The 20356-nt window shown below is 38.5% G+C and overlaps 1 protein-coding gene across 1 annotated transcript; it reads left to right on the top strand.

The window, feature by feature from the left end:
- The first annotated feature begins 414 nt into the window (after window positions 1–414).
- On the top strand, window positions 415–13360 carry LOC110153802 (transmembrane protein 182-like). Its single transcript, XM_055159415.1, has 5 exons — window positions 415–637; window positions 3885–4002; window positions 5478–5576; window positions 10540–10677; window positions 12906–13360. The coding sequence occupies exons 1-5, from the start codon at window positions 479–481 to the stop codon at window positions 13127–13129; spliced, it is 738 nt and encodes a 245-aa protein (XP_055015390.1). The 5' UTR covers window positions 415–478; the 3' UTR covers window positions 13130–13360.
- Window positions 13361–20356: the final 6996 nt, after the last annotated feature.

Here is a 20356-nt window from a genome sequence, read left to right as displayed (position 1 = left end):
TCCTATTGCTTTCCATTCTTTTGCACTACTCCCACTGACAGTATTGGGGGTTCAGGACTGGGTTAATGACTCACCTTGCTGTGTACAATAATAAACTGTGCCTGAACTTTTGGCTGGGGGTCGTAGGTCATTTGCACGTCCCGTCTAATTTATTTTCAAAGTGAGACTCCAAGTGTAGCGCCGAGCTTTGAAATACCCCCGTGTCGTAAATACTATTGCATTTACCAACACGGTGGTGGCGGTGGGACTAGCTCGCTTCTTCCTTCATACTTCGCTTTGGTAATTTGACAAGGCCCCAAGTTACAGACCCCAAAATAGCTTCTCCCCCTCCCCTCCCCTGTACTGTCTATGCCCTAGAAAGCTCATTGTACTGGGGAGTGGTCCTGTGTGTTTACTGGTCAGGGGTAAAAGATTTGACCACTATTAAACTCAGGGGCTTATGTTGGGACTATAGAGGGGTAGTTTTGCATAGGGCGATATGAAGGTGGGTGCAGCGGCCTTGTCTGGAGGGGTTTTGGGGGTGCTGGGGACCCTGTGTTTTTTCTTGGCGTTTGCGACGGATTACTGGTTGGTGGCGAGCGATGACTGCGGGCGGACGGAGATGCTGAAAGTGACGCAAGATGAAAATGGTACAGTGGTAAGGCAAATATATGTTCCTGTGTGTTTTAATGTGCAAGATTGGGGATGTTACCATGCCAACGCAATGAGATCTAAATTATTAGGCATTAGATTAGCGTAATTTTGAACCCTGTTTTAAATGCAAATAGCTTAAACTTTGTCAAATGTTGCTTTAAATATGATCTCAATAATGGAGAGTTCAGATTGAATACTTATCATATGCTGATTTATGCACAATTTTTTTTTAAAGACAGAGAAAAAAAAAAGAAAAGTGGTAACATCCTTGATTTTACTGAGCTAAATATATATATTTTTTCAAACTGTTAATATAGCAGCCCACAGCTCACATGTGAAATTGAACGTCTATTTTTTGTGTCGTTCTCAAGCCAGTTATTTAGTCAGAAAGCTGAGCTCCTGATTTGGGGTTATAGATTTAGGGCTATAGATATAACCTGCCTTCGTGTCCTCAGCATGGGGCAAGTAATGTCAAAGGTTAAGCTGTGATTGTAATACTTGTAATACTATCTTGCTAAAACAGGTCTGAGTGCAGTTTAGACTTGATGTAGACTTGGTTTGGCCCTGGTCTGGCCCTGCTCTAATCCAGGTTTAGTCCCAGTTTAGTTTTGATGTGGTGCGTGAAGTGTGAACTTAAATGTGGACAGATATTGGACTGTCAGCGAAGTGTGACCTCAGATGTATTCCTATCTCTTATAAAAAAAAGGTCAGCTGTTGTGATGACAGACACAGACATCTGCCATTACAATATATGGGTCTGAAATGTTTCCTGGATTATGGGGACCAGTTATGTCTCACTTGTTATTCTCCTGGGATCACTGACATACTAAGTAAAACATATTTTGATAATAAGACGTGTGTGTGTGATATACGATGTAGTGTATCATGAGCTATTTCAGCACAAAAACTATTACATAAAGAGTATTTTTTAAGGAGGCACAAATGTAAAACGCATGATACACAAAGTTTAAATCTCTTAAAATAGTCCTGAAAGTCTAGCATGTTGAGTAAATAGATGCTAAATAAAAACAATATATGTAAAAAAAAGTACAACATTATAATCAATATTAAACATATTCTAGGGTTCTGTCTACATTCTGGAAAGTTCTGAGCTATTGTGGTTTAAGATTCTGACTATGCTCTGCAAATCGTGACTTGGACTCGAGTCAGACTTGAGTCACTATTTTTTGGGACTTGACATGATAGAATGGACTAAGACTTGGGACTCGAGTCGACTTGGACTTGAAGGTCAGTGACTTGGAACTTGACTTGGATTTGAGCCCAGTGACTTGAGAAGACTTGATGCTTCTCCTAAAAAAAATGTTTTTCGAAAATACTTTTCTTGTGCAGTGCTTAATTTTACAGGAACAAATTTTAACATGTCCATCCAAGTTCTCTATTTGTTACTTCGGATGTAACTGAAGTACTGTGAGATGGTATCCTCAAATGTACTACAGTAATATACAGTACAATACAGTAAAACAGAACTACAAAAAACATGATCCTTCCATTTCATTGCAGACTCATGACAAAATACACTAAGATCTTGTCAAGACATTTAAAAAGGAAAAAAATAATGCATTTCTACAACTCATAAATACTCATATATAAATACATCATGAATTTTTAAAGTACAATTTAGTTTAAAAGTCATATTAATTGCAAAAACCAAAGCTATATTTTGTACTTTGGTTTAAAGACTTGAAATGGCTTGAAGCTCAAAGCAGACGACTTGTACTTGACTTGGATTTATGGGCCAGTGACTCGAGACTCGACTTGGACTTGCCTGTCTTTGACTTGGGACTTGACTCGGACTTGAGGTCAAAGACTTGAGACTTACTTGAGGCTTGAAAAATAACGACTTGGTCTCGGCTCTGATGCTCATGCAATCAGAAACAGACAGAAAATGTATCAAACCCTAAAAATCCAGAAGAAAAGTAGAAAGAAGAAGAAAATTAAGTTTTGATTAATGAAAAAAGGAAAGGAAAAAAAAAAGAACAGTAAAACCCTATAATTCTGATGGGACAGTACACCAAGGAGGCTAAGGAGCTCCATCCTCTTTGAACTGCTGCTGAGGTTTCCCTCCATCTCAGCAGCAGCTGTCGAGACACATTTCCAACAAAGTTTCTTCATGTTCTTCAGCTCCATCAATCATGTGAGAGACAGGCCACTGCAGACTCATGTGTGTGTAGAAAAGTGCACACACCAAAGGGCTGTAATCACAACCACATTCAGTCTGTCTCTGCGCTCTGCTGACAAAACTCACATCAGGGACTTCACAGCACTTTTTATGTGTTTTTATATGTCTTAAGGACTCGGGTTTTTATATGTTTTTTATATACTGTAGTCACTAAAGTTTATCCATATAGAGCTTTTTACAGATACAGCCCACAGATGCAGAAGGTTAAAACAGCATTAAAGGTGCACTTTGTAACTTTTCCTGGTTCAGTTCTGGTTTAGTCCTGGTTTACTCCTAGTTTAGTCCTGGTTTAGACCTGATTAATCCTGGTTTAGTTCTGGTTTATTCCTGGTTTAGTCCTGATTTAATCCTGATTTAGACCTGGTTTAGTCTCGCTGTAGTCCTGGTTCAGTTCTGGTTTAGTCCTGTTTATTCCCGGTTTAGTCCTAGTTTAGTCCTGGTTTAGTTCTGGTTTAATCCTGGTTTAGTCCTGATTTAGACCTGGTTTAGTCCTGGTTTATTCCTGGTTTAGTCCTAGTTTAGCCCTGGTTTAGTTCTGGTTTAGTCCTGATTTAGTCCTGATTTAGACCTGGCTTAGTCTTGCTGTAGTCCTGGTTCAGTTCTGGTTTAGTCCTGGTTTATTCCTGGTTTAGTCCTAGTTTAGTCCTGGTTTAGTTCTGGTTTAGTCCTGGTTTAGTCCTGATTTAGACCTGGTTTAGTCTTGCTGTAGTCCTGGTTTAGTCCTGGTTCTGTTCTGTTTTAGTTCTGGTTTATACCTGGTTTAGTCCTGGATTAGTCCTGGTTTAGTCCTGTTTTAGATCTGGTTCAGTTCTGGTTTAGTTTTGGTTTAGTCCTGGTTTAGATCTGGTTCAGTTCTGGTTTAGATCTGGTTCAGTCCTGGTTTAGATCTGGTTCAGTTCTGGTTTAGATCTGGTTCAGTCCTGGTTTAGATCTGGTTTACATTTTACATTTACATTTTTATATAAGTACATTTACAATAACAGCATATTTAGTAATGCATATTTGTATATTTCTATGTTATTTTAAGCTGTACTGTCTTTCTCTTTGTCAGATCACAGTTTTGGAGCATGTCACCCCCTCGGCTCTCACCCTTCATCACGAGGGCTTCTTCTGGCGCTGTGTGTTTCCAGTGGAGATCACAGCAGAACCTCACCTCTCCACCCTGTACAGTGAGTATCACCCGCTGGGAGACAACGGGCTGTTATTCTACTCACCAAAATCACCGTTAGAAAGCAGACTGACCAAAATATGTAACTGGATAACTGCCCCAGAACATGCCCTGTCCTTAGACCCTCCTTATCCGCAAGGAAAAATAAAGAGGAACATGGAGGAGAACCACTGTGAAGGAGAGAACTACTCCTGTGATGCTACAGGACTAACCCGCATCCATTTGCAGTGTTGGGAAGGTCACTTTTAAAATGTATTCCCTTACAAATTACAGATTACATATACCAAAATGTAGTTTGTAACGTAATCCATTAAATTACTTAAAGTGAGTAACGTAATCTGAATACTTTGGATTACTTGATTTGCTGTAGACAAGCAAAGATGAGGAAATCTTCACATCATGTTTTGTTTGCTAAAAGACAATAAAAAAGCCCAGACTTTACTTAACCATATTAAAAATATTATTGATAGAAGAAGAGGAGACATGGTCCGCACGGCATGGTTTAGTCCTGTTAAATCCTGTTTTAGACCTGGTTTAGTCTTGGTTTAGTCTTGGTTTAGACCAGGTTTAGAACTGGTTTAGACCTGGTTTTAGACCTGGTTTGGATCTGTTTTAGACCTGGTTTGGACCTAGTTTAGACCTGGTTTAGACCTGGTTTTAGACCTGGTTTAGACTTGGTTTAGACCTGGTTTTAGACCTGGTTTGAACCTGGGTTTAGACCTGGTTTTAGACCTGGTTTAGTGTCTGGCATTGAGTGGAATTACAGAAAAAAAAAAGAAAAAAAAAAAGGGAATAGCCCAAAATGTGAAAACAGGAAAATACCGCAGAGTAATCCATTTATTTCAACAAAGTAACTGTAATCCAATTACCACTCATAGAAACAGTAACTGTAACCAAATACAGTTACTCATAATTTGTACTCTGATTACATGTAACTCCAGTACATGTAATCTGTTACTCCCCAACACTGTCCATTTGTAGATAGAAACTTACAATTACATCAATTACGCATATTTCACTTTTATGGTTAAGTAACAGTCAGTAGTGATTAAACAGCATTATACAGTAAAAAAGTACAGGGATGAAAGTATGAAGACTACAACTGTGGCTGATTCCTGGCTTCTTTTACTCCATGAGACAGTGAGAACAAAACCTATGGGGCCAGTACACAAAAGAGCGTCTGGATCTGAGTGGGATTTCGGTGCCAAATGCAATAAAAAGTTGTTACATAATTAAATATCCCCCAGACATGTCTCCAAGCTTTTCCACGAAGCAGCTGCAAAAGGCCCAGGTCTGTGGTCTTTCTGACAAGAGACAAATGTTTAGGAATATGATATTTGACAGGGCAGTTATAAATGTATTTAAATTACCAATAGCATTAAATTAAATTATAGTCCATTCTGTGCTTAATCAGGACTCTCTTTTTGTAAAACCGCAATCTGAATATTCATGTGAGAAACTTCTTTTGTATTCCAGCAAACCAACCCGAATCTAAAGTGTGTATCCATGGTTACCTGTTCCCCCTGCCCGTCGCCATCGGACCTGTGCCCCACCCCATGTACGACCCCACAGCAGGTAAGTGATGAGACGGGTCTGTGGAGATGACCGTCCAATCCCAATCCACTTTATTTCTATAGCACATTTTATAAACAAAGTCTGTTGCCAAAGTACTGCACATAGGTAAATAAAAAAATTGTACAATTTAAAGGTTCATTGTGTAACTTTTTGATTGTTTTCACCTGCTGTTTCTCATTGCTCTGCTGAGAATGTTCCACAATATGACATTAAATAGGCTCTACATTGCATTTATTCAATTACAGGTGATTTTATAACTCAAACATACCTAGAAAAACAAGCATTCTGACTGTGAGTGGGGTTGCCTCTCCACAGATCTGACTTGAAACTTGGTCTTTCACCATACTGTGAAACATTCTAGACAAAGTAATAACATTAGCACCAGAAACGTTACACAGTGCACCTCTGTTTTTATTGTAAAATTAGAGGTGCACCAAACATAAATCACAGATAGCATGAGTACAAGGGATGGAACAATAACCGAAATTTTGTGATATCATATCGTCAAAGTTTTCACAATAATATTGTGAATCATTACAATACCGTATTTTCTGGACTATTGGACGCGCTCTTAAGCCTCCGACTCCATCAAAAAACGACACCTTGCGATCCAGAGTGCCTTATACATGAATCCACTCAGGTGTCCCAGCACGACTTAAGTAAACTACAAAGCCGCATCACCCGCAGCGCACGCAGAGACACACGGAGCAGACAGCGACTGAGCAGCAAAAAACACCCACAGCCACACTCATCACTCCACGTGGACGAGGAATGGAACGGAGGAACGAACCGAAAAAGCGAGTGCAATGTCCCACTTCTAGACACAACTGAACAACTGAGTCACTGCGAACACCTCAACAATCCAGCGGTCCCAGACAGCACCCTCCCTACACGCCACAACTGAACAAAGCCCAGAGTCACTGTGAACGCCACAAACAAAGTCCAACTGAATCATCTAACTGTTGTGTTTCCGGTGCGGTTTATTTGTGAAAAAAGTACAAAAACAGACCATTCTTGTTACGGTTTGACTGGACGGACCCCAAAGCAGAGCCAGAACACGGTCAACAGTTTATTTCCAAAAGGTAAACAGACTGAGGAGGCAGGGAGCTGGCCGGCTTTCCCAGAGGTTACGGCTGAAGACAACGGAGACACCTGGGCAGAGACAAATGCAGGTAAGTCCAAGAAGTACACAGAAGCAGCAAACAAAACAGATATATTTCCAAGAGGCAGACTGAGCACTACCGAACAGAACGGAATTATCTGGCAGAGTGGTGGTGAGAAGACCAAGGCTTTGTACAGAGGCTGATGAAGGAATTGATTGCAGGTCTGTCTCATCTGCTCTGGGAGAAGCCAGCCACGCCCCCTGCCACACTCAAGCTCTAAAGAAAAAACAAAGAGGGAGGGGGAGAAAACACAAAAACCAAAATCCTAACAATTCAAAACAATGACAGACCGTTCTATAATCCAGAGCGCCTAGTAGTGCGGAAAATACGGTATATCGAATTGTAAGTCTCTTTGCTTAAATTAAGAGTTATGGTGCAGAAATAGACAGAGGGAACTACATAGACCATGATCCTTTGCTCCATTTCAATGCAGACTACAAGAAGAAATAACACTTCTAAGCACTTTTAAAGGTTGTATGGAGGATTTTTTTTCAGTTTTAAATTGTCAATGAGAGTTTAAAATACCATTACAGAGATGCAGCAGCCTTGTAATTATGATGACCAAAAAAAAACATCAGCCAGTAGGAAACAAGGCTGCCTCATTTTCTATTGGCTGTTGTCAATCAAACTCCCTACGTTTCTAGTGTAACTGACTCGTCATCGCGCGGGGATTACGTGGTTTATGCAGCGGTTCTTAGAGGCTTTTTCAAACTGTCGCTTCCTCGCAGTTCGCACAAAGTTTGTTGCGATGGCGGACGAGAATCCACGAGCAGTTCGCCGCAAAAGAAAGTCCGTTTTTGAGGTCGCTGAAAGAAGAAGAGAAGGAGAAAAGGAGCGAAGACAAACTGAGGTGATTCTTGGAGATTCCTTCCAGAGAGACGAAGGGACTAAAAACTGATGCGTCGGTCGCTAAAATACTTCTAGACGGGTCACTTCAACAGTAATTCTGAACGCGCACTGACTGGAAACAAGCGTGATTTCTAGAGTAAGGAGGCGGGAGGAGATGTTTCTACTGAGGGAGCTGTGGAGGAGGAAGGTGGTGTCACGCATGCACAACATTTGAAAAAGGACTGTATTTTCACTTCCCCTAAAAAAATCCTCTATACAACCTTTAAGTCTTAGTTCTTTGGATTAAGTGTTGTCAAGGCATTTTAAGAGGAAAAAATTGCGTATTGACAGGTTTTTTTGCCTCCACAAAAGATCGCAATAAATGTCGTAAAGTGAGATGTACATCGTGAAAATATCGTACGGCGAGATTTGGATATTGTTACATCCCTAATTGTGAGCCTCCCCACCATATCATGAGCTTTCCTACAATATCACAATAAATATCGTACCGTAAGGTTCATTCTGTGACGATATTGTACTGTGAGACTTGTACCCCTAATGAGTACACTTTCTATATTTAAGGTTGTTAAGTATTTATACCAGACATCATCAACATTCTCTGGGGCTGTGAAGCTAACTGTAAGCACTGCTCTGTCTGAGGCTTTGTTAGACTTTAATCTGTGCTTTATTTTAACACAATCTAACTGGAAAGAACTGACTTAGCCGGAAATATGGATCAGCTGGTTTGTGAGCCAACAGTTTTCAGTTACTCACACTCAAAAATCAAACTCCTAAACATGACCATGAACACTTGTATTGATCACAAGCTCCCGAAAATGCGCTGCTTAAATTTTCGTGAGTTTTCAGACTATCTTAAATCTGCTCAACAATCCACCATTAGGGGCACATATAGAACACCCCCAGCAAGAGGTCACTGCAAAGTATCAATAGTATACCAAGGCTCTCTGGACTTTGACAGGTAGATGCACAACAGAAATCTGACCATCAAAACACCTGGTGACATGAGTCAGTTAAACATTAGACTGAACCTCATGAGCGGTTGGATTTGGAAGACAAAGTACAAACAATTATATAACCACTTTCAATATTTTCTCTTTCATTTTTCTCTTCACCGCATTACTTTGCCCCTTTTTTGCATTATTTAATTTGTAAGAACCTGCGCATGTGAACCATCAGAAAGAAATCAGATTACACAATACTTCTGAAATTAGACAATGATCAAATTTGGGCCAAAAAAATGCACATGGAATCATTAAGACAACACTGTAGGAAAAATAAGCAACAAAATAGTCAACTGTCTGCAACTGTGTATGTGGCAGCATTATGTAAGTCTTAATGTCTGTGCACACATTAAAGCACTCATCTTACTCTATATTTGGATTTCACATCAAGTATTCGTCTCACCAAACATGAGGGTGGGGACAAACTGCTCCCTTGAAAATGAATGAAAACACTGCAAAAAGCAAAATCTGGGCAGGTTAAAATGACTTAAATTAAGAACATTTGACTTTATTTGAGTGGATTCAACTGGACAAGATCTACCAATGGAAAAAGTGTGTGTTTTTCTTAAAGGTGTAACTTGTCTGGAGGAGGGTCTGTCTCCATGGAGATGTTATTCCTTTGTCTGTAATGTTTCACAGTGTGGTATTCTTCCTTTTTATCTTCATGGAGACCAAAGCTGACCAAGTTACAAATCAGATCTGCAGTGTTGGGAAGTAGCAGATTACATGTACCGGAGTTACATAATCAGAGTACAAATTATGAGTAACTGTATTCAGCTAAAGTTACTGTTTCAATGAGTGGTAATTGGATTACAGTTACTTTGTTGAAATAAATTGATTACTCTGCGGTATTTTCCTGTTTTCACATTTTGGGCTAAACCAGGACTAAAACCAGGACTAAACCAGGTCTAAACCAGGAGTAAACCAGGACCTCTAAACCAGGACTAAACCAGGTCTAAACCAGGATTAAACCAGATCTAAACCAGGACTAAACCAGGTCTAATCCAGGACTAAAATCAGGACTAAACTATGACTAAAACCAGGACTAAACCAGATCCTCGTCTTTGCTTCTCTACAGTAAACAAAAGTCTGTTCATGAAGACTTGAGCTCAACAGACAATTTGAAGAAAACAAACATGAATTTTCAGGATGTGTTCGCTACATTCATGTAGTTTAAAAAAAAACAACAAAACATGACAATATCAAGTAATCCAAAGTATTCAGATTACGTTACTCACTTTAAGTAATTTTATGTATTACGTTACAAACTACATTTTAGGATATGTAATCTATAATCTGTAGGGGAATACATTTTAAAAGTCACCTTCCCAACACTGCAGATCTGTGGAGAGTCAACTCCACTCACAGTCAGAATTAGTTTTTCTTGGTATTTTTTAGATGTAAAACCACCCGTAATTTAATAAATGTAAAGAAGAGCTGTTTAATGTCATACTGTGGAACATTCCAGGCAGAGCAATAACACATCCATAGAAACAAGCAAGCAAAAGTTACGTAGTGCACCTTTAATTCAAGCAACATTTGAGTTTGTTTCTTATTTTGAGTGCAAAGAGTTGTTGTTTTTCTTATGTTAAATGTTGCAAGATGTATTTTCATATTTTAAGTACAAAAAGCCTTGTTTCTTTGGTAGATTATTTTACTTGTCAAGTGAAATTTACTCAGATCATGATAAAACTTTCTTAATTCAAGTATTCTTAACTTGGCTAGATGTTAGTTTTTTGCAGTGTGGTTGCCTGTCCAAGGTTAATTACATGTTAGGTCCGTATTTGGTTAGAAATGATTATATATTCAATATGCTATTAATGTATTTTTAACTGCAATAACTGCTCTTATATTTTTTCTGTAAATCTGACTGTATTCTGTTTGTTGTTTTCTTGTTTATGTCTAGAGCTCTTACGTAACACAGCTGTTCACTTTTTCTTTTTCTTTTAGTTTTTCGAGGTTTTTGGACAGTCCTGATCGTCCTGGCCTTGCTCTGCGCTCTGATTGGTGGGTTCCTCTTGGTCTGTGGTGTCCCGTTCTACAGCCACAAACTGTACCGAGTGGGCGGGGCTCTCCTCATCGCTGCCGGTAAAAATACACGCAAACATGTGTGGTAATTATAGCCCTGAGAGAGTGGACTCTGAGCTGCGGGGCTATCTGAACGTAGATACATGAATACAGCCTGCTCCTGCTTTCACTGTCAGCTGTCCAGACCTGTCACATGACGAGGATCAAACAGGAAACAGAAAGCAACACAGCTGTTACTATAACAACAAGTGTAAACATGAATTAATGAGATAATAATTGACAACAGTGCACAAAACTACTGGACATGAGGGTGTATGTCTTTGTTGGTAAAATAATTATTTATATTATCCTCCTGAGACCCGGCCCATTCATGTGTGTCCTTTATAGAGGACACTGAGTTAACCAGTATATCTTTAAGGGTTTTGAGATCGACTCTTAATGGCGACAACAGGACCAGAAAGAGGAAAAAGCAGCGTATTGACAGTTTTGTTCGCCTCCACAAAATATCGCAATAAATATCATGAAGTGAGATGTACACTTTTGTAGTTTTGTTCTTACTATTTCCTTCTTAACACTATGAACTGGATATTACGTGTTCTTAATAAAGATTGAATTGAATTGAGACCATGATCCTTTGCTCCATTTCAGTGTAGACTACAAGAAGAAATAACACCTCTAAGCACTTTTAAGTCTTAGTTCTTTGGATTAAGTCTTGTCAAGGCATTTTAAGAGGAAAAAATAGCGTATTGACAGTTTTGTTTGCTTGTCCTCCACAAAATATCGCAATAAATATCGTAAAGCGAGATGTACATCGTGAAAATATCGTACCGAGAGATTTGGATATTGTTACATTCCTAATTGTGAGCCTCCCCACCATATCGTGAGCTTTCCTACAATATCACAATAAATATCGTATCGTGAGGTTCATTCCGTGACGATATCGTATTGTGAGACTTGTACCCCTAATGAGTACACTTTCTATATTTAAGGTTGTTAAGTATTTATACCAGACATTTTCATTTAAACCTATTCATACTTTCCATCATTGTCATCAACATTCCCTGGGGGTGTGATGCTAACTGTAAGCACTGCTCTGTCTGAGGCTTTGTTAGACTTTAATCTGTGCTTTATTTTAACACAAACTAACCAGAAAGAACTGACTTAGCTGGAAATACAGTCAGCTGATTTGTGAGCCAACAGTTTTCAGTTACTCACACTCAAAAATCAAACTCCTAAACATGACCATGAACACTTGTATTGATCACAAGCTCCTGAAAATGTGTTGTTTAAATGTTCTTGAGTTTTCAGACTATCTTAAATCTGCTCAACAGTCCACCATTAGATCCACATGTAGAACACCCCCAGCAAGATGTCTTGAAGTGTTTTGAGAAGTGTTTCATGGGGGCAACAGGTTCCTTTGCCTAAATAGGGCTGGGGGATTATAGGGTGCCATCGTGTCCAGGAAAAATAAATAAATAAATAAATAAACAAATACTTGATAGGAAATAGTTTGTGGCTGCACTATGATTAAAACAAATTAAGAAATTAAAAGGAAGTCTAAAAGGTTTTTTGAGACGACTGTAGAAGCTTGTCAGAGATGTTGGTCATCAAAAAAGTAGTTTTTTTTTAGGTTGTTAACTTCACATGGATTTAACACCAAAATGTCCCTGGCCATTACAGAGAACATGTTACAAAATTGTAAATATTAACCAAATATTAACCAAAATGAAAAATGAAAAGTGAACAAAATCTAAATGCTAAATGCTGTCTGTCTTAATGCTCGGGTCCCAGGAGGATATGCTTCATGCAACCTGCTTTTTAGAGAATTTAATACTCCACGTTCACAATGGCAAAGTGGCAAAATTACTGATGTAAGTGTGTCCAAACGAATGAATAATGCACCAAAATCATGTAACTCTGTTGTAAGGACTACAAATACTAATAATGCATGGGGTTATAGAGTGCCAAAGTGCTTTACAGTGCATTATTCATTCACTCTTCACTCGGCGGTGTTGGCGAGGCTTCCAATCTGCTCCCTCAGTCGCTCCAATCACCACCAACACTCATACAAGGCGAGATTGAGGAAATGCCTTGCTCAAGGACACAACAACAGTCTGTATCAGAGCCACGACTCCCGACTGTGTGGCACCTGGTATTCCCCGCGGTCTCCCACCCAGCTCCTCACCAGGCCCAGACCTGCTCAACTTCCAAGATCAGACGGGTTCAGGGATTCTCAAGACCACACATTGTGCTGTTATTATCTTATTATAACTGTCTCTCCTCCTCAGCCTGTCTGTTCCTGGCGGTGCTGCTTCTGTACGTGATGTGGGTGGAGCTTGTGGACGTGCGGCGTTACATTCTTCAGGAAAACGGCAAGACGTGTCCGGCGGCGGAGGTCCAGATCCACTACGGCCTGTCCTTCATGGTGGGGGCCGCTGGAGTGCCCCTAGTGCTCGTCTCTGGGATTACATTCATGTGCATCGCCCGAGCTCTGGGGGGAGATAAGTTTTAAAAGCATAAAGAAAAGGACTTGTGATTGGGTGTGCAGCCCTGGGACTCAGTAGTACTAGTCTCATGTAAATAGTAGGCTAGATCTGGTGCATATGACCAACACTGAAACAAAGCATTTATAAACCCTATCTTGAAATTATTCAGGAAGTTTTGTATTCTCTATAGTGTGATAAACCTGGAATTCAAGGCAATATTATCAGATATTCCTCTCATTAAAGGTTCTTATTTTAAACAGCCTGTTACTTTGTCTCATTCTCAGCTGTTGAGTCCAACTGTTGCGTGAGTTATCTGCTCACGGGGGAAGCCCAGATTCTATATTAATCATTATGCATCATTATACTGTGATCTCATCTCTTTTCACAGATGTTAATGAGACACAAGTGTGAGAGGCCAGTGAAGGGGGCATGTTTACTTCAAGGACCTCAAGAAAAAACACAAAGAAAGAAACAAACAAACAAAAAAAAGTTGCTTAATCCAGTAAAACAGTTTCAGACAAATAAAGTATATAGCTACACTACCAGTCAAAAGTTTGGACATATTTTCAAATTTTAATTTTCAGAGCTTAAATTGTTTAGTCTCACTGAGGACATCAAAACTATGAATAGCATGTATGGAATGTAGTAAACAAAATATAAACTCAAAATAACCTTTTGCGTTTATCACTGCTTTAGACCCGGATAAGGCACACCTGTGAAGTGAAAACATTTCATTCATTTCATTTCACTTCATTATGACGCTCAGTGAGAGAAGGCCTAGGGTTTACAGCATTGTCGACACAGTAAAGAGTGGATGCTTTGAGGATTTGATATAAAATATATAAATAAAATATATAGTTGAGTTATTTAATTATTTGTAATCCCGTACATCTTTTGTCATGTATTTTATGTCTTCTGTGCTTATTTGAAAAGAAGAAAGTGGTAAACATAAAGAAAAGACTTCTGGCTGGTCATGCATGTGTGTGAAGATGTCTCGATCATGTCGACATGACAGTTATGCAGACCATGTAGTAATGCAGACACTGTAATGTAGAACCAGAGCTCTCAACTGTAGAGCTTCTGAGTTTAGCTGCTTACGACAAAATATCACTGGTCCACTGTTTATATGTACATGTCCCACTGTAATTCTTTTCAGTCATGTTTTCACGTGTGTTTGGATGATTTTCACAATAAAACACAACAGCTATCTATATCTTATCTGCTGGACTATAGCACAAAGAAATACAAAATGTCTAATGCATAATCTAAGAAAGTATGGCTACAACATGGATATATTAAATCTAAATTTTGGCACTTGGATCTTTGGCAATCTGAGCACTGCAGTGAGTAAAAAACATCTCAAGATACTATTTCAGATCATATTTTCTTATGCTCTTCAGTAATAAACAGTTAACAATTTAGTGTGAAAATAAAACACATTATATATGTCAGATTAAAGCTCCTATCAGACTATATTTTTTAAAAATGTGACAGCAGTTTAATTTGGCTTTTTCTTTTCTGTTTCTTTCTTTCTTCTTTTTCTTTCTTTTTTTTTTTTTTTTTTTTCCAAATTTAGGCAATTTAAGATATGCACTAAACTTTTCTGGTGGAGGGTCTGCAGCCTGATTGTCTCCAAGCAGAAGTTATTTCTCTGCCTCAAAAGTTAAAAGAGTATGGCATTCAACTTATTAACTCTATATCCATGGAGACAAGCAGATAAAACTACCAGGCAGAGTTACAGGTTAGATCTGTGGAGAAGCGACCACGTTCACTGTAACAATGCATGTTTTTCAATGTATTTCTGAGCATAAAAGCACACGTAATTCTATAAATGCATCATACATAAGTCTAATGCCATACTGCGGAACATTCAAGACAAAGCAGTAACCCTCTACAAGAAAGATTACACAGTACAGTTTAAACTAATCAGCTATTACCAGTGTTGGGAAGGTTACTTTTAAAATGTATTCCCCTACAGATTACAGATTACATATTCCAAAATGTAGTTTGTAACGTAATCCACTAAATTACTTAAAGTGAGTAACGTAATCTGAATACTTTGAATTACTTGGTTTGCTGTAGAGAAGCAAAGACGAGGTCATCTTCACATAAGATGTTTTTTCTGATAAAAGACAATAAAAAAGCCCAGACTTTACTTAACCAAATTAAAAATATTATTGATAGAAGAGGAGGAGACACGGTCCATGCAGCAGGATTTAGTCCTGTTAAATCCTGTTTTAGACCTGGTTTAGTCCTATTTTATTCTATTTAGACCTGGTTTTAGACCTGGTTTTAGACCTGATTTAGATCTAGATTAGTCCTGGTTTAGTCCTGGTTTAGATCTGGTTTTAGACCTGGTTTAGACCTGGTTTAGACCTGCTTTAAACCTGGTTTAGACCTGGTTTAGTCCTGGTTCAGTCCTGGTTTAGATCTGGTTTACATTTTACATTTACATTTTTATATAAGTACATTTACAATAACAGCATATTTAGTAATGCATATTTATATATTTCTATGTTATGAATGCAATGAGTGGAATTACTGAAAAAAAAAAAAAAAGAGGAAGAAAAAAAAAGGGATACAGCCTAAAATGTGAAAACAGGAAAATGCCAGCGTGTATTCCACTTATTTCAACAAAGTTACTGTAATCCAATTACCACTCATTAAAACACTAACTGTAACTGAATACAGTTACTCATAATTTGTACTCTGATTACGTAACTCCGGTACATGTAATCTGTTACTCCCCAACACTGGCTATTACGCTTGCTTCCTTTAAATAAGTACATAAAAACAAGTAGCTGGATAAATGTCTCAACTGTCCACCAGAGGGCGCCCATGCTTTCCACATCAGAGGCACAGTACGTCCATTGATAAACACTGAAGCCACCAATACAACACTGTGTCAAAGGGAAAGGAAGTCATTACGTGTATATATGTTTAGAGGATCAGTGACTGTAGCTCGCCCTAATCAGGCTTAATTAAGTCCTCTGTCATCTCTAACAATGGCCTCACAATATCACTTCATTTAAGGAAGGAATAATCTCACGTTTGGAGTGTCAGCAATTACGTTGTTATAATAATATGCATACAGCGGTCACGTGACGAAAGACATGACACCCTAATTAAATAATAAATGGTTTGCAAATTAACCCCATTGGGTTTAAAGAAGCTATAGGACATATATCTAGATGATTGGGATAATGAGAGGGCATTATTCTTGTGTGAGAATAAGATGTGGCTTTTTTCTATTGTTCTGTGTTTAGCTGAATTTTCAATGTATGGAGCAGGGGGGACTACGGTTTCTATAGCGATAAAATTATCTCATCCTCTGTAGATTTTTTATTGTGATTTTTTGTGACCCACTGCTTTACTACTTAAGATTTCTCTATAGTGCAGTGTCTTTATTGTGAGCTCCTTACTCCACTCTCTTCTCCTATTGGTCAAGCTCTGAGTGATTGACAGGTGGAGTTAACCAACTGCAGTTAAATGTGAACTTGAAGAAGAAGAAGAAGACTTTAAATGCCTTTTAAAGTGTAAATAGTGATTTGGTTTGAAAAATCATTGTCAATCATCATCTATTTATACATTATTCTTTACCTGCTGAGTGATCCTGTATTATTTAGGTGCAAACTTGTGTGATTGTATTCTAAATTTAAACATTTGTGACTGCACTCTACCTTCAAGAAACTCAAAACTCATCTATTTAAAACAGCTTTTAACATTTAACCTACTTTTAAGTATTTAGCAAAGCATAATATAGATAAAATGTATTATTGTTTTCAATGAGAAAGCTAGTTTACTGTCCCTAAGAGCTTATTTTTAAACGTTAGACTTCGCCTTAATATTGTCCCATGTTTTGGGGCTCAAAAATAACAAGTGAGGCGTGTTATACCACTTTGTACAACTAGATGGAGTCATGAGCTGAATAACTGCTAAAGTATTAGTATAAATAATAAACATGCACTGACAAATGTACAGAAAAGATTAATAGATTATCATAGATTAAAAGCATAATTATGAGAGGATACAGTATTTGTTCAGTCTCTCTTGGTTTTCCATTTAATTCAATTTCAATTTAATTTATATAGCTCAAAATCATCATCAATCAACAGCAGCGGCCTTTACAACATTGTTGATTTAACAAAGAAAAAATGTAAAAAGTTAAACCAAAAAGTTATCCCAGTCAAATAGTCGAACATCACTCACGTCCAGCCCTGCTAGAACTTTGAAAAATGTGTAAATTTTTGTCATGTTAAAAATAATAAATACATTAATTAATTAATAAATCAATAATAATAATAATAATAATAATAATAATAATAATAATAAGTCACAACATTCATCAGTCAATAATATACTGTTAACATTTTATTTTTTTTTTTTTTATAAACTGCTGGCCTTTATAATCAGTATATGCACTTTAAAAAATGTACAAAATGACTTTACATTACTATATTTCAGCACACAAAATCACTGATACCACCATAAGTACTAGTTTTGTCCAGTCTACCCTCTGCAGACTGCCCCGTCTCCTCAGTTGCCCCGGAGCACCTGGTCTGACACCGGTGACTAATCCACTCAAAGCAGGGCCACACTTTTACCCAAACAGTCCAGCTCCTAAACTCTTAACTGTGAGCCGATTACCTGCTCTGTGTGAGGAGTCCCTATCCCGCCATGGGCCCTAAGCGTACCCCCCTCCACCTCTTGTGTATGTCCCAGGATAGAGAGAGGGAGACGGGGAGGAGGCGGGGACTGAGGGGTGCACAGGGCCAGACGGACACTTCCAGATAAAGCCTGTCAAAATGGCCGCCCTGATAACATCTGATATGAGAGAGAAAGAGGCCTTATGGTGGAGCTGTAGTCTTTTTGTCTCTTTTGTAGCGACTAAATCCCTTGGACACACACTAGTGCTAATCTTTACTGTGGGGGCAGAGGGGAGCAGGTGGACGGTGTTTTCGCTGTGTGTTGCCTTTTTTCAGTTGTTGGAATAAAAACTGGTTTGGACGCAAAAACATGCCTCCTCCAAAAAAAAATTTAACAATAAACAAAAGTATAAAAATAGCTATTCACAGGAAGATTAAGGCTTAAGGGTCAGCATTCAATTAGCTGACTGGTCTTGTGACTCTTGTGAGCAATGTTGCGATGCTGTTACCAGATTAAAATCATACCAGATGTTTTGTTTTGTTTCATGTTTGAGAAACCCTTTATTATTAGTTTGTCTACTCATAATGCTCTTTTCCAGCTTTCAAGTTTTCAAGTTAACAGCTACCTTTTACCTTTAGTTCAGTAGAGATCGGCAATTCCAGCGTTGAACTCATCCAAATGATTCTTGCAAAGGTGTATGAAGTTTGAAAACACAGTGGAGCACTTCCTCTATTACCACATGACATCATAAGGTGGAGCAGAGTGTTTTCAGCTTGAGAGAAGAACCTAAATCTGCAGGGTTTGTGTGGTAAACATGTGTGAATGAAACAAACCCAGCTCCAGATATGTTTGTGATGAGAAAACATTAAAACACAGATCAGAAAATAGATTTAAGTTCAAAGGCAAACTGAAAATCACAAAGTGTAAGTTTATTTCAGTACATTACAGGGCCTGTATAAGCTTTTGTTTTTTCATCTTTTATTTTCAAGGTCAGGTTATGTCTCTTGTTTCAGAAATGAACAAATACAAAGATCTCAACTCTTTCAGATGCCCTGCAGCTTGTTTTATTTGCTTGGCCCACTGGAGCTTTGCACAGCCAGATGTGTGAGTTCTCAAACTGACCAAGTCCCACATACTGTACTCACTTTGTCATTTCAATCCATCTAAATTCTGGGACTCTTGTTGGTGGTTTGTCAAATGCTATGACGACAGCATCCCCCAAATTAAGCAAAATAAACATAGCAATGGCAGTTTAATCTCGCAATTTGTCTTTGAAATCAGAGCTGCAAGAAGATGTAACATGAAGAAATCACCTCAAGGTATACTGAAAGTTCTTTTTCTGAACAGCCGTCATAGTTTGATGAGAGTACTCAAAATGCAAAACTATTGAGCTGTTGCCAGGTTACCCACTAGAGGGAGTCATGAGCTGAACCTGAAGTGTCCTTAAAGGTGCATTGTGTAACTTTTCTAGCAGAGGATCTATCACCTGTTTGACTCTGTGTAGATGTTATTGTTTTTTCTGGAATGTTCTACAGTATGGCATTTCATTTAGGAAACAAGCAGGCCGCATCACCAAGTTACGGGTCAGATCTGTGAAGAAGTGGGCTCTCTCACAGTAACAATGCATGTCTTTGAGGTAGTTTTGAGTAATAAAAACACCTCTAAATTAATAAATACAAGTTATATTTTTACTGTAGAACATCCCAAAGCAACGAGACAAGCTGGTAGCTGCTAGACCCTCCTCCAGAAAAGCTACGCGGTGCATCTTTAATACTACCAGCTCCACACTACCAAATAAAACCTTCCAACAAGAGTAAAAATGTGAAAAATGCTCCGGTCTATAGAGCGGTGTGTTGCTAACAGACTCATACGGAGCAGAGGTCTAATCGGAGCAGACAGCAGCAGTGAACACAGCGGTGCAGCTCATGTCCTGGGGCCTCCTCCCTGCACCTCTCCTCACTCTCTCCTCACCCTCTCTGCTCAGCCGCTCCTCACCTGCTGCTCCTCTGATGGTCCTCCTCTGGCTCGACACATGTTTGGATGGGTTTGGTTGGCACACACCTCAGTCTGTTGTTTTATATATATATATGTGTGTGTGCTCAAGTATTTGTCAGATTGCGTGAACTAAAATATGTACACACACTCACATTATGGGGACCTGCTTTCCGATGGGCAGTATGTGCAATACAGGGAATAAGGGGAATATGGGGAATAAGGCCAATATGAGCAATATACACAGCAAAAAGTGGAGTGTTAAAATTGACTTTCACAGAATCAACTTTAACATTTTCTCAGAATTTATATGAGTCCAGTCTGTTCTAGTGTTAATTTAATATTTTTGGAAATGTTAATTAAGTAACACTGGACCAAAGTTGAGAGTAAACAGATAACACTTTGTAGATCTATTCTGATTTAGCTAAACAACACACAGAGGTGTTTTATTTTATTTTTACTTTATTTTAGATAATTTAAGGTGAAATTATGTACAAACACTGGTTCAAACTGGTCTTCTCTCACAAGAGTTTGAACTGGTGAATAGGAAAATTAACACTAATAGAAGTTGAATTAACACTAAGGGAAGTTGAATTAACACTAGAGAAAGTTGA

This window comes from Boleophthalmus pectinirostris, unplaced genomic scaffold (assembly GCF_026225935.1).
Source record: "Boleophthalmus pectinirostris isolate CB_2022bp ecotype Guang Dong unplaced genomic scaffold, ASM2622593v1 HiC_scaffold_23, whole genome shotgun sequence".
In the NCBI taxonomy this organism is placed as follows: Eukaryota; Metazoa; Chordata; class Actinopteri; order Gobiiformes; family Gobiidae; genus Boleophthalmus; species Boleophthalmus pectinirostris.
This window is presented reverse-complemented; position numbering and strand designations above follow the sequence as displayed.

Bases quoted from the DNA above. Each gene is read 5' to 3' on its own strand.
- LOC110153802 (XM_055159415.1), top strand. From the start codon at position 479: ATGAAGGTGGGTGCAGCGGCCTTGTCTGGAGGGGTTTTGGGGGTGCTG. The intron at 638-3,884 runs GTAAGGCAAATA...TCTCTTTGTCAG, and splicing joins AAGATGAAAATGGTACAGTG to ATCACAGTTTTGGAGCATGT. The intron at 5,577-10,539 runs GTAAGTGATGAG...TTTTTCTTTTAG, and splicing joins CATGTACGACCCCACAGCAG to TTTTTCGAGGTTTTTGGACA.